General features: G+C 45.0%; 1 protein-coding gene across 2 annotated transcripts in view; it reads right to left on the bottom strand.

The window, feature by feature from the left end:
• Positions 1 to 14,534, bottom strand: part of ATP2C2 (ATPase secretory pathway Ca2+ transporting 2) — a 53,510-nt gene extending 38,976 nt beyond the window's left edge. The window contains exons 1-2 of one of the 2 annotated variants that reach the window (XM_014579380.4): positions 14,289 to 14,534; positions 1,189 to 1,299 (exon numbers count right to left, since the gene is read on the bottom strand). In XM_014579380.4, the coding sequence (XP_014434866.3) occupies positions 1,189 to 1,299; positions 14,289 to 14,387 (210 nt within the window). In that variant the 5' untranslated portion in view covers positions 14,388 to 14,534. Of the gene's footprint in view, positions 1 to 1,188; positions 1,300 to 4,709; positions 4,743 to 14,288 lie in introns of those variants that run through there. The other variant, XM_014579381.4, reaches the window with a different exon arrangement.
• Positions 14,535 to 14,891: the final 357 nt, after the last annotated feature.

The raw sequence follows: 14,891 nt of genomic DNA, 5'->3' as shown, positions 1-14,891 counted from the left end.
ACGCACTGCCCTCCCCCTGAGCATCAGCTCTGCCTTCCCATTGGCTGGTTCCTGGCCAATAGGAGCTGGGGAGGACGGTGCCTGCATGTAAAAGCAGCATGCAGAGCCACTTGCACACCTCTGCTTGGGACTCAGACCTGCCACTGGCTGCTTATGGGGCACAGCGTGGTCTGAGGTGCCAGGGCAGGGCCTTAGAATCCCTGCTACTCTGCTGACTGGGAGTTGCTGGAGGTGAGTCGGTGCCCGACCCGGTGCCCCAATCCCCTGGCCCAGCCCTGAGCCCCGATACTGCACCCCTACCCCTCATTCCTAGCCCCACCCCAGAGCCCACACTCTAGTCAAAAGTTGTAATTATGAAGAGTTGCGAGCATCAATTTTCTTCAAATGGGTCACGAGGAAAAAAAGCCAAAAACAAAACCCCACAACTTTGAAAGCCAGTGGCCTAGGCCCAGTGAAAGCCCCAGGAGATGTACCAGGGAATCCCTATGGTTCTAGAGCCATGAAGTGAACGTCATAGAGTTAGATTCTAGGAATGCTGCAGGAAGAAAAGGGGTATAAATAGAACTTGAATTCATTTAGAACAGAAATTAGAAAGTGGTTTCTAACACCATCAGAAGAGTGAGACTGTTGAGCTGCCTCTTAATAGGAGTAGTGGGAACAAACCACCTAACAGGTTTTAAGAAGGATACATCTATGAAAGGAAACAAGGGATTATATGTCAGGGTAGCCTGCAACAGCAGTGGATTGGATGTAATGAACCAGAAAGTTCCTTCCAGCCCTATATCCACTGTGAAGAGTTTCCTAGAACGGAGCTGGGACAGAGTGTCATGGCTGTGCCTCTTACAGGTGAGTTTGCAGAACTGTGTTAGATCCTGTTAGTGATGAGCCAAAAGCAATTGGCTGCCTGTGTTGCCCAAACACGAATGCAGTTGTGGGTCAGAGATTCCCTTAACTCATCATCATCACTGACCTGAACAAAGTAAATCAATTATTCAACTCCTGAGTGTCAGAAAGCCACCCAAATGAAAAGGATAGACCGGATCCCTACCTGAAGCATACAGATGTTCACGTCTAAAACTGGACATGAATTTCACAGCTTGGCCTCCTCTCTGAGTAAAACAATGTGGGACATTGGGGCAGGTCCATATTTCCATAAAGTGCAGTTACGCAATATGTAATAATCCTTACTTGTAAACTTTTTGCCAAATCTTCTTTACGGCATTTGCAAGCTTCTTTGGGGGGCAAAGCGATCACTTCTTTCACTTGTTTAACTGCTGTCAATGCCCGTTCTTCATCTCTCTGGGTAAGACAGATAAAGCAATTGTTAGGGAAGAAGGACATAGCTAGTGCAGGTTGAACTTTTCTAGTCCAGCACCCTCAGGACTTGACCGGTGCTGAACCAGAGAATTTGCAAAACCATGTGAGGTCAATATTGTCTAGCAGCATTACCAACACTTCCACTGCTTGCTGGGCTCTTAGAAGACATTTAGGGGTAAACGTCTCAGACACTTCGCCAAAGAATCAATGCCCACAAAACAGACATTAGACAGGATCACAAAGAAAAAACAGTTGCTTGCCATTTCAACCAGAAAGGACACAGTCTCAATGACCTGCTAACCTGCATCCTACTTCAGAAGACATTCAAATCTGCACTTGAAAGGGAATCCTCTGAACTGGCATTCATGCTAAAATTCGACACTCTCCACACAGGAATTAACAAAGACCCCAGCTATCTTACACATTACAAAGATAGCTTCCCCAATTATCACCTCTAATACTATTTACTCACAGACATTTCCCCTTCCCCACCTCTAATATCATTAACTCACTGGCATTCACCTTCCTTCCCCCCCCCCCCCCACATCCCCCTTCTGTTCTGTAATGTGATTTGTCCTTTTCATGTGTGTTCATTTTTTTTAAATTGTATCCTTTGGTATATATGGTTGTGACTATTTTCTTCCATTATTTGATCTGAGGAAGTGGGTCTGGCCCACGAAAGCTCATCATCTAATAAACCATCTTGTTAGTCTTTAAAGTGCTACATAGTCCTGTATTTTGTTTCAGCTACACCAGACTAACACGGCTACATCTCTATCAGTATTCTACCTCAGACTGAGAGCTTTGCTTGAACTGGTGATGGTGACCGGGACAGTATGTCCCCAGCCTTCTGTGCTAGTGCCTTCTGTAGCTTTGCTGGCAATCCCAGTTCTGTGTTCTGGGAGACTGCAGAGTTCTCTTGTAAAATACTAGTGGGCTGCACCCTCTGCTCTTTATGCTCGCCTACCCCTCCTTCCTCTTTGCTGAGAGAGCCTGTTGATACTGATTACATGATGTCATTCTGTTGTCCAGCAAGAACATATAAAGAGAGAGAGAAAATTAACATGCATAATTGCTAGCTCTAGATTTTGCTCCTTGGTACAGGTTGAAGATCTTTAGTTCAGCACCGTTACTGGCCACATCCATGGCCTGGCATGATTTGAGTTAGCTGGATGTGCACTTAGCATGGGTGTGGCCAACTTTCCTGCAGTCCCATAGAGTTTATTTACAGCTCCCAGTCCTGGCTCCCAGTGTTATCTGCTGTTATTGAGCTCTAATTTACCTCTAAATGTCTTCTAAGAGCCCCGTAAGCAGCGGATGTGTTGGTAATGCTGCTAGACAATACTGACCTCACATGGTTTGGCAAATTCTCTGGTTCGGCACCGGTCAGGTCCTGAGGGCACCGGACTAGAGAGGTTCAACCTATACTTCAGCTGAATGCTCTGTAGCATGCGTCTGCACCTGACATCTTTCCCAGGTTTCTATTTGATTTGTAAATCATACATTTGTAAATGAAACATCTGTTTTCTGGGGCGGGAGGAAGAAGGCAAAGGGCGGAGGTTTAAGAGGCCCCTTTTGGCAATGCTAATAAGTGGCTTATGATCAGTTTCAGCTAACACTGTTCTCCCATAAATTAAAAAAACCAAACAAACAAGGTTTTCAAGCACGGACTTCAGTTAAAGCCTTCTTCTCTGAGCATATTGGCACTCAAGCCAAAGGTCTGTCCAGTTGGTCTCCAGTTTTGTCCATGCTACTTTCAGAGGACTGCAACGACACTTTCCGTGGAGTCCTCCAAGGACAACTTGGCATAAAAGACATATTAACCATGGCAGCTTTACACTACCGTAACTTGTGGCATGGCCATGGCCATCGGGCTTACTATCATAGCACCTCAGGGTTGGGGCCTCTGCAATTCAGTCACTCATGCTATGGCTACAGTGCCATTTTTTTGCCAAAGAGGATATGCAAAATCGTATTCACGTTTGCATAGCTTCTTCTGATTCTTTTTGCAGAAGAGGTTTTGCTGATAAAAAGCGCCATATAGACAGGGCCATTTGTCAGGAAAACAAACAAACAAACAAAAACCCACACCCCTCTCTCGCAAGATCCCTTATTCCTTAAAAAAAAAAAAAAAAAAAAATCCCTTATTCCTCAAAAATCGAGGTTTACAGGATCTTGCGCGAAAGGGTTTTTTTCCAAACAAATGGCCCCATCTACATGGGGCTTTTCATTAGCAAAACCTCTTCTGCAAAAAGAATTGGAAGAATATATGCAAATACAAGCGCAAATTGCATATCCTCTCCTGCAAATTAATGGCAGTGTTGCCATAGCCTCAGTTTCCCAAACTCTTTACAGCCGAGTTATGAACAAGTTACGGACCAACACTTGGTCCGTAACTCGAAGTGTTCGTAACTCAGATCCCATAGAGTTACATGGCGACCGTGCTGTTCGTAAGCGAGGATCGCTGTTCGTAACTCGGATCCGCATTTACGACCGCTTTGGACGTAAGTGCAGATGGTCGTAAGTGGAGGTGGTCATAACTCGGGGAGTGGCTGTATTAAGATTTGCATCCCACTGGACACCTTTGTGCAGTATCACACTCAGTTTGCTGATTCGGGCAGTTAGATTAAGCACGTTTCCCTACTCTATCAGCACCCAGATAAATGATCAGTTCTCCTTTGTCCTTTAATTTGTTAACTCTCTCAAAGACACTCAGACACCACTGGAAAAGCCCCCGATAGAAAAAATTCTGATAGGAAGGGACAGCATGATTTTCCTTTACAGACTCAGTAGCCCATGTCAAATAATAGTGTGTATGATAGTAGGCTTTAGACACTGTAATTGAGAACAGGAATCCGTTGTGATAGACAAGCCAGACAGAAGGTGCAGAGAGAAACTGAGGCACAGAAACTTGCTCAGAGTCACACAGCTGATAAATGACAGAGCCAGATATAAGGACTCAAGTCACCTGAGTCTCAGCCCAGTGGTTTATCAACTAGATGTTTTATAATCATAATCGACTCCTTTTATGAAAGTTGAAAGATTTCTTGCAAAGCCATTTTTTTTTTATTGGTGATACATATGTGAGAAGTCTTGCTGAAATAAAGTGTATTGTTACAAAAGAACTGTTAATAGGAGCTCATTTGCATGTGTTAGGACATGCCACTTGGTAAACGAAGCATGGCTTTGCAAGATTACAATGTTCAAAATGAATTGGCATTTGCTAGACAAGCATGTAGATTGTAATTTGACTTGAATAGACTGAAGGGTTACCTAATTCCCCATAGCTGCAAAAGCCACACCTGTTCGGAACTTCCCCTTCCCCACTTGGAACTGTGTATCGAAAACATAGTTTGTCCATGATAAATGGATCTCTTCCTAAGATATATTACCATTTCTATAGCATAAGTGCTGCTGAACTAGCCTCTTCTCAAAACAGCAATCTTGCACCAGGAAAGAAAGCAATGCGCTGCATCTTAAATTAAACACAATAAAGAGCATGTCACTCCAGGAAGAGTTAGCAGGAGAAAATAAAATTATTAGAGTAACTATTGTTTGGCAGTGCTGCAAGTTTCAAAGGAGCAGATGTTTAGGAGAGGAGTCATTCATGTTCTGCCCCACCACGCCTTATGAAACGTCACAGCTTTTTGCAACTGTTGTGCTTGATTCAATCCATATCATGCTGGACAGAAAGTAAATCTGGAACGGGTGAGAAAGGCAGAACTTTCTGTGACTCTGAAATGCTCATCTCCTTCTCATTCACCAGGGGATATACTGACTTTTAGTTTCTGTTTGGTTAGGGTTGTTTGTTCTGGGATATTGTTTGCTCCCCTCTCCTGGGTAGGTTTATTTGAGCTGGCTTACAGACTTGAATTTGGTCAAACAAGGACCCTTTCCAAATGTAAAACTTGATCCTTGCTTTCCCACCCTCCCCACGGTAGTATTTACTGGAAGCAGATCAAAACTAACGCCAGAAAGACTAACGCCATGTACATGTGCGTGCGTGTGGTGTCATATTTGAAATATTCTACACTGCTTGGCACACCAGCAATAGGTCTAGTACACACACTTAGAGAGATCAAACCAGAATTCCATTGCACGGTATTCAACCTCCCGGCCCATGGTGTTGTGGCCCCAATGCCGTTTAATTCTGCTTAAGCAACGGAGCTAACTCTCACTGCGAGTCTCAATATTTGATGCTTTTCTAACAGCCCTTGGCTCTAAAATTCTCAGCTTTCACTTAAAAAAAAAAAGTTTCTAGCTTTCATGGGTACTGGAAATGTGAATGAAGTTTCTAAAGCAGTGGTGGGCATCCCGCGACCTGCATACAGCCCATGGGGATCCTATGGGTGGCCCATGAGATGTTTTTCTTACTCTTGTCCATGAGCAGAGTTGCCAGATTCCACTGGTTTCCATCTGTGCAGGTTTTTTTCCCTACCAGTATTACTAACGTGACGTGCCTACAAAGCAAGGGCACATGAAGTGAGGGGCGTGCTGATTGCACACAACGCTGTGAGAGCCCTGAGCTCCATCTGCATCCAATCAAAGCGCCGCTGCGGTTCAACCAGCCCCCCCCACAAATTCTAGGTACGCAAGTGTGGTTAGCAAAGCTACCCTGTCCCGGGAGAGCGCCTTGGTTACTACCCTCTTGTGGCCCATGGAGATGAAGGAGGGCCACTCGCTAGCCTAGATCGCCCAAAGCCTAGATGGCCCCACTCCTGGCTTTTGTTGCAGTTGACAGGTCCCATGTAAAGAGATCCCCCTTCCTCACCTCAGCCTGCTTGCACCCCAGTTAGTTCCTTACACTGCTGCCACACAGCGCCCCTCACACACAGCACCTTCACTCTCTCCCCGTGAGAGAGATTTTAAACTTGTACATTCTTGTTCTCATTGTATTGCCTGAGCCTAAAGTCAAGTCTGGTGGACTTAGGGTTGCCAGGTGTCCGGTTTTCGCCCGGCCAGTTCGGTATTCGGATCCCCCATCCAGTAAAAAACGAAACAAAAAAAACCACACACCAGAAAATACTGGACATATGAAATGTCTGGTGTTTCCTGTTTCCCTTGGACAAAAGCCCAGTGGGGAGAATTTCCCCCTGCCACATCTGGAGGGGGAATAAGGAGCGCGGGGCCATTTACAGGTGCAGCACCCTTTCTTCCCCCCCTTAACAATTTTGGTTTCCCCCCTTTCCCCCCCCCCCCAACAGAAATTTTCCCAGTGTATTTTTTTGGGGGTGGTGGTGGTATTTTTTGTTAAACCACCTGGCAACCCTAAGTGGACTGACAGTACACGTTCCAGGTTTTCACTCATGTCCTTGGGTGTGCAGATTACAGCCACAAGACATTTTTAACCTAAACACAGACCCACACGGAATACAGTTCCACCCACTCAGTAACAGGGTAAGACTGGGGGAGCTCAGCTTTATAAGGTAGATGCTTTTATAAAGTTTCCTGAGGGCTTGCTTGGGTTGTTTCATTACTCCACCTCTGTGTGGGAACTACAGAGAATGAAGTTAACTCCCAGCTTGCTGAAAAACATTAGGCCCACTGGTCTCCTTCAAGCTGTTAGGGACAAGTTCTGTTTCGTTTGGTTAAAGGAAGAAGCTAGTGTTTGCTCAAGGCCTGGGCACCTGACTAGGAACCAAAAGGCAGTCAAAGGACTGGTTTCCATGGCAACATTTTTCACCTTTAGTATTTCTGGTTGCAAATTCAGAAGGATCAAGGACAAGATGACCAGTAAGGAGCTAAATGTGTCAGCCAGCAAAGTTGCTCCTTTAAAAGTCTTTAATCAAAGGCTTAAAGACTATGTAAACAAGCTCTGACTTTTTGCTAATGTGCAATACGCTGTGCTGACCTTTCACTTTGTCTGGTTTTAAATAGCATTGCTTTCCTCCTGGCAATTTTCTTTTAAAGGGCACATTTTACCAGTTTTGCTTTCAGTGGGTAAACATACAGTTGAGCAATAACAGTCGTAAGTAAAGAGTGATAATTATGTGTAGCCTTATACACCTCTGTTGAGAAATGGGAACGTTGCAAGGGAAAGAACATATCCCATTATGGTAGATGCTAAAATAAGGAAAAGCACAATTGTAACTCTGCACCTCATTTAGGACAAAAAAAACAATAGCTAAGCTCTCTCCATTGTCTGACAGCGAACAAACCTACATTCTGATCCAGCAAACCCTTACATATCCTGTGTAGTACTGGTAGAAAAATCCAAGTTTTGGTTTCCATTAAGTACTTTGAATGAAATAGTTTTGTTTAAAACTTTTTGCAAAGTATTTTGATTTAAAAAATAAATGAAATAGACACGCCATTTTTTAAAATTGTTTTGAATGGAAATTTTCATTTTGTTTTTGGCTTTCCAACACTTGACACGAAACAACGATATTTTTTGAAAATGAATTGCTTTTGTTTTTTATTTTGTGGTCAAAAATAAAAATTATTGAAATATCCTTTAAAACTATTTCTAGTCCAAATATGAAAAAAAATGCAGTTGTCAGAAGAAAAAAAAAATGTGTGTGTATAGTAGATCAAAACCTTTCTTACATTTGCACGCAACAACCATGTTTGGCATTATGCTTTCAGAATATAATGGCATCCTAATCAATTCCCCATAAGTTCATCCTGAAATTGGTTTGACATGTTAATATCCCATCATAATGACGTTGTGGAAGAGTCTCCAGTTGTACATTTAAATGATTTTAGTATCTTTGTGAGACTTGCAATGTCATCATTCTGACATTGTGTTTGCTTTGTACGGAGAATTCTGTGGACTTGAATGGAGACCAATTTCCCATTGTTTCAGCTACTTCTCAGGCTTACCCAGAAAATGTAGGCGTTTAAGAACATAAGAATGGACATATTGGGTCTGATTAATGGTGCATCTGTCCTAGTATCCTGTCTTTTGACAGAAGTCAGAGTCAGATGCTTCAGAGGGAATGAACCATTCAGGGCAAGTGTCAAATGATCCACCCCCTTTTTCTCCCCCCACTTGGCCAGTTCCAGTTCAAGGCAGGCAGATAGTTAGGGATTCCTAGAGCATGGGGCTACATCCTTCACCATCCTGGCTAATAACTTCAAGGAGGATATGTTCATCAGAGGCTCTCTCATGTTTTTTTTTAATACTTTTGGCCTTCATAACATCCCCTAGCAATGAGTTCCACAGGCTCACTGTGCATTGCATAACGAGTACTTCATTTTGTCTTAAACCTGCTGCCTATTCATTTCATTGGGTGACCCCTAGTTCTTGCATTATGTGAATGGGTAAATAACACTTCTTTCTTCCTCCATGCCACCCAAGATATTATAGACCTCTTTCATATACCCCGGTTCCTCTTAATTGTCTCTTTTCTAAGCTGAACAGTCCTTTTCATCTTTTGTATGGCAGCCATGTCATACCCCAATCATATTTGTTACCCTTTTCTACTTTTCCTCTCTACTCTGCGCTGATTAGGCCTCGATTAGAGTATTGTGTCCAATTCTGGGCACCACATTTCAAGAAAGATATAGAGAAATTGGAGAAGGTCCAGAGAAGAGCAACAAGAATGATTAAAGATCTAGCGAACATGAGCTATGAGGGAAGACTGAAAGAACTGGGCTTGTTCAGTTTAGAAAAGAGAAGACTGAAAGGGGACATGATAGCGGTTTTCAAGTAACTAAAAGAGTGTTACAACGGAGAGGGAGAAAAATTGTTCTCCTTGGCCTCTGAAGATAAGACAAGAAGCAGCGGGCTTAAACTGCAGCAAGGGAGGTTTAGGTTAGACATTAGGAAAAACTTCTTAACTGTCAGGGTGGTTAAACACTGGAATAAGTTGCCTAGGGAGGTTGTGGAATCTCCATCTCTGGAGACATTTAAGAGCAGGTTAGATAGACATCTATCAGATGGTCTACTCTAAACCAGTGTTTCTTAAACTGTGTTCCATGGCACACCGGTGTGCCATGAGGCAGTCAGAGGTGTGCCACAGAGAACAACTGAGTTCAAAATGGCCACCCTTAAAGTGACAAGCAACTTTTTTTTTTTGCTCAATAACTTCCCCCCCTTTACCCTTTCCCCCCCCCCCCAACAAAAAATCCTTGGTGTTCCTCATAAAAAAATATTGTTTGGTGTTCCTTGGCCTTAAAAAGTTTAAGAAACACTGCTCTAGACTGTGCTTGCCCAGACTCAATGACCTCTTGAAGTCCCTTCCAGTTCTAGTGTTATATGATTCTATTCTTTTTTCCCCAATTCTAATATATAATTCTGGAGACAAGGCAGCCAGACACTGTGTGCAGTATTTATGGTCTGGGCATCCCATGGATATATTTAGCAGTATTATGATGTTTTCAATCTTACCACCTATCTTTTTCCCTAATGGTTCCTAACATTCTGTTTTGACTGCTGCTGCACATGGAGCAGATGTTTTCAGAAAACTGTCCACAATGACTCCAACAGCGCTTGGAAGGGGGGCAGCTAATTTAGACCCTATCATTTTGCAGGTGGTGTTGAGATTGTGTTTTCCAGTGCGCATTACATAGCATTTATCAACACTCAGTTTCATGTGGCGTATAATTGCCCAATCCGCTGTTTTGTTTGATCCCTTTCAGGGAAAGTGAGTTATGGGCCCATGGTGCCCAGGCTCCAGGGATATTCCTGGTCCAGGGGTCCAGCTCCAGCAAAATTCAGGGCTGGGTCTTTTTCCTGGCCCTGCCTGCCACCCTGCACATCTCACCCAGAGCATCCTCAGCCCCACCTGCTGTCCCCATGTGCAGCTGCTGGCATGTCCCTGCAGTCCCTGGGCAGGGGAGGGGGTGTCTCCACATGCTGCTCCCATCCTGAGTGCCCCTGCGGCCAATGGGAGCTGTGGGGCAGTGCCCGTGGACAGCAGTATATGAGGAGCTCCTGTCCACAGATGTGGGGAGTGGGTGGGAGAGAGAGCAGGTAAGCACTGCACTCCCCAACCATTCCCAGAGCCTTCACCCCTCACCTCCTCCTGTGCCCTCACCCGCTCAGCCCAGAGCCTGCATGCAGCATCCAAACTCCATCACAGACCCTGCAGTCCCAAACCCTCTCCCATGTCCCATCTCCATCCCAGAGCTTGTGACCCTCTTGCACCCAATACCCTGACTCTGAGCCTGCATCTAGCATCCAAATTCCACCCCAGAGCCTGCATCCCAGACACCCTCCCTCACCCAAACTCCCTCCCAGAACTTGCACCCAGAACTTGCACCACTCACCCCAAGTCCCTCCTAAAGCCTGCACCCCAACCCTCTGCCCCAGCCCACAGCCTGCATCCAAACTCCATCCAAGCACTTACACCCCAGTCCTCCCACACCCAAACTCCCTCCCAGAGCTGTAAGCAGGAGCATTGTGGGGCTTGGACCCATTCTGAGCACCACCAACATTTCTATAAACCTGCCGCCCTGATCCCTTAGTTAATTCCAAAGCTGACTGATGAAGCGTTACAATTCTGTGTAATTCTGCAAACTTTGCCACCCCTGGCTACGTCTAGACTATGGCGTTTTAGCAGGTTACCAGAGGTATCCCACAAAAATCCCACTGCACCCAAGGAACGCATTTGCTCTTCTGCTCTTTTTTGCGGCAGAGCAAACGTGCTCTTTCGGGGAGCCCTGTATACCTCGTTTCACAAGGCATAAGAGCTCCACCAAAAGAGGAGGCTTTTCCACCATTTGGCCCTGTCTAGACTGGGCCAAATGGTGGAAAAGCCTCTTCCGCAAAAGCAATTGGAATTTGTAGAGTGCAATTTGTGTCGCTTTTTCCGATAAAGCCCCACAGTCTAGACCTAGCGTCACTGTTTACTTCCTTTTCCAGAACATTGAAGAATACAAGTTCTAAACCCAGTTACAGATCCTTGGGGGACTCTGCTATTTACTTTACGGTACCATGTAAACTGATAGCTTATTCCTACCCTTTGTTTCCTATCTTTTAACCGCAACAAGTAGTCCTGTGGCACCGTAGAGCACCTGACCGTTTTTGGGTCGGGGGCCACTGTCTCACAGAAAAATCAGTTGGGGGTTGCACACAAGTGAGGAGCAGAAAAAAAAAGCAACCTCACTGTGACCCTAGACTGAGGGGAAAAAAAAAAAGTCACTCCCCGCATTCCCCATACACACCAGAGATTAGGGATCCCCAGCCTAGTAGATTTTGTGCACTCCAGCCCCCAGGGAGGCAGCAGGGGTGCTAGAGCACCAGTGCAGGCTCCCTAGTGCTGGGGGGAGTCCAAACCTTGGGGGCTAGATCCAGGCAAACCAAGGGCCCCATCCGTCCCCCAGGCCTGAGGTTCCCCTGCCTTTGGGTATGTCTACACTACCCTGCTAGTTCGAACTAGCGGGGTAATGTAGGCATACCGCACTTGCAAATGAAGCCCGGGATTTGAATTTCCCGGGCTTCATTTGCATAAGCCGGGCACCGCCATTTTTAAATCCCGGCTAGTTCGAACCCCGTGCCGCACGGCTACACGCGGCACGGAGTAGCTAGCTCGGATTAGGCTTCTAATCCGAACTAGCTGTATTCCTCGTGGAATGAGGAGTACAGCTAGTTCGGATTAGGAAGCCTAATGGCGGCGCCCGGCTTATGCAAATGAAGCCCGGGAAATTCAAATCCCGGGCTTCATTTGCCAGTGCGGTATGCCTACATTACCCCGCTAGTTTGAACTAGCGGGGTAGTGTAGACATACCCTTTGAGACTAACAAAAAATATATATTTAGGACCATGGGCTTTCATGGGTAAAACCCACTTCATCAGATGAGTTGGAGTGGAAACAACAGGATGCAAGATAATATAGAACAGCAAAAGCAGTATGATGTCTGTTTCTGTGTGAGTTTCCTTTATGACGTTGATGGATTTCCACTTCATATGGCTAAATGCAGTGCCTCGAATTGTAAAAAGTCTCAAAGGGTAGCTGGTTAGTCTGTAACTTTAAAAACAACGAGTAGTTGTGTTACCGATCCATGAAAGGATATTCTCCCTTATCCCAGGACTGCTTACTATGCTTAAGAGCCTTTGTTGTGAGACATGGTCAAAGGCTTTCTGAAGGTACAAATATACCAGCTCACTCTTGTTCACATGCTAGTGCGCATTGTAGTGTCTGCATAGACTTAGACTGGAATTCAAGGAGATCATGTGCTCATATTGAGAGCAGACACTCATAATTAATTATTTTGCTGTAGAGAGAATGGCAGAACCAGTTCCTATTCAGAACAAGCCACTGTGACTATAATTTCCTGATTGTGGACAACTGACTGGACCCTCATCAAATATTGGCCAAAACAATAGACTGGAGTTCCCAAATGTCAAATTCATCTTTGCTGGGCTAACATATTAGCCAACGAGAGAAATTATTTTGCTCCCTTACTCACACATCACAGCAAGATCAGAAGTTATTTTTGGCATCCCTGCTGTACCTCCATTTTACTCTGTGAAGCTGGGCTGTGTATACAGTAGCAGAAAGAAGAAGGGCTCCCTCTTTTTCTGTAGCACAACGGAGGCAACACATATGCTACTACCCACAGTTCTGGCCAACTGGATATTATAAAGAAGACAACAAATAGGAAGGAATGAAGAAAAGGTTACAGGAGTTGGAAGGAATAGTTTTTGAAGAAAGATTAAGAATACTAGGTACAATATAGAGAGCTTGGGCAAGTGTGAATTAAGAGGGACATAACTGCCTACAAGCATTTGGAAGGTGCAAATGCCACAAAGGGAAAGCAATATACAGGTTGAACCTCTCTAGTCTGGCATCCTCTGGTCCAGCAACATCCATGGTCTGGCATGATTTCAGTTTGCTGGATGTCTGTTTATCATAGGTGTGGCCAAGTTTTCCGCGGTCCCATAAAGTCTGTTTACAGCCACCAGTCCTGGCTCTCAGCATTTTGCATTGTTAATTAGCTCCAATTTACCCCTAAATGTCTTCTAAGAGCCCAGTAAGCAGTGGAAGTATTGGTAATGCTGCTAGACAGTATTGACCTCCTGTGGCTCAGCACCAGTCAGGGGTAGTATTATAATCAGGAGTAATCAATCCAGGCACTGAAGAAAGGATGAAATCCAATTCCTCTTACCCATGTGAATGGTTCCAAAGGTCAATACCTACATGAGTATGGCAAGCCTCAGGATCTGGTACACTCTTTGTTACTTAAAAATATCAAATCCTATCATTATTATTAATTCAATTACAATAGACCCTAGAAGCTTCAACAGACACCAGAGTAGCACTGCACTGGCAAACCCATGCTAGCAAGAGGCAGGCCAAGTTTCAGAGAGTGGCTAGAGGAAAAAAGAAAGAAGAAAGCTGAATTGATGGAAAAATACAGACACCAACCTTTCATTCCGTGGTGAATAGCGTGAGCACCAAGCAATGTATATTTCCAAAATGCTCCAAAGCACATTTCATGAACATGTTTGAGACAACCAAAAAGTCATTCTGAAAGTGACTGATATTTCATGGCTCGGTGTGGGGCTTTTTTGTTGTTGTAAAATAATAAATAATAATAATAATAAAAAAACAGCTGGATCACACCTCTCACCCCACCCACAAACAGGTTGTATTCTGAACTGAAGGAATCAGCCAGTTGGAAGTTCAGCCAGAGAACTCATTCACATGCCTGGGCTTTTGTGCTTGGAATACTGGCCTAGATTTGTACATCTGTCTGACCCCCCAGTGAGTGCAAACACCACGACATATGCTGCAAACCTGAGTATGGCTGGCAAAGCCTTGACATAAAGTTGAATGTTAATACCTTAAGATGGACCATCCCGCCCTCCATTGTGCACAGACATTAACTAACCCACACCACATCCCCATAGGCAGCAGAGCATCGTCCATAAATATTAGCCTCCACTTTATGTATAATACAACAGAGCAGCACAGCTGGCCTAGTTACAGAGAGAGAATATTGCCAGCAACGCACAGCCGGCTTAACCCCATCCACACACCATATTTCACAATAAACAGGCAAGAGGCACAGGGACTCCTTACCTCCCCTCCTGGCTCCCCATTGCCCAGTGACTGATACTGCTGGGACAAGCGGAAGAGTGACCCTTTCTGGAAGAGTTTGGAGAAGTGTCTTTCTACCATCCTCGCTTAGCCACTGCAGCAGCAAAAAGAGGAGCAGTTGTTGCTTGAATGTCCCCTGTTCCTGGCTGTGGCTCAAATTCCCTTGCAAGCCTGGGGTTGTAGTTACACAAGAGGGAGCGGCAGGTGTTACCTGATGCCTACAGAGGAAGCCACACCCCTGGCCAGCAACAGGTGTCTGGGAGAGGCTGCACAACTTCCTTTATACCAGCTGCTCAGAGCAACAGACACCTAGAAGGTCCTTTGCTTATGCTACCATGCAGAGGAGTCCTACATGGTTAGTATTTGTGCGAGCAGACTTGGCTTTCCCCCAGGAAACAGTAGCTATGAAGGGAGTGTAATGCAATTGCATTTAACCCCAGGAGCTCTTTCAGCTCCATTGCCTTCCACACCTGCTGAGAAAATGCATTTGATTGTGTGCTGCATTTCAGCACTAGGCAGACAGGGTTTTCCAGAGGCAGCAGATCTACACAAATTCAGGTGAGTTCATGCACAAGGTGGGGGTGT

This window comes from Pelodiscus sinensis, chromosome 12 (assembly GCF_052426305.1).
Source record: "Pelodiscus sinensis isolate ZL-2025 chromosome 12, ASM5242630v1, whole genome shotgun sequence".
Taxonomy (NCBI): Eukaryota; Metazoa; Chordata; order Testudines; family Trionychidae; genus Pelodiscus; species Pelodiscus sinensis.
Note: the sequence above shows the minus strand (reverse complement) of the source record. Positions and strands in the feature narration are given on the sequence as shown.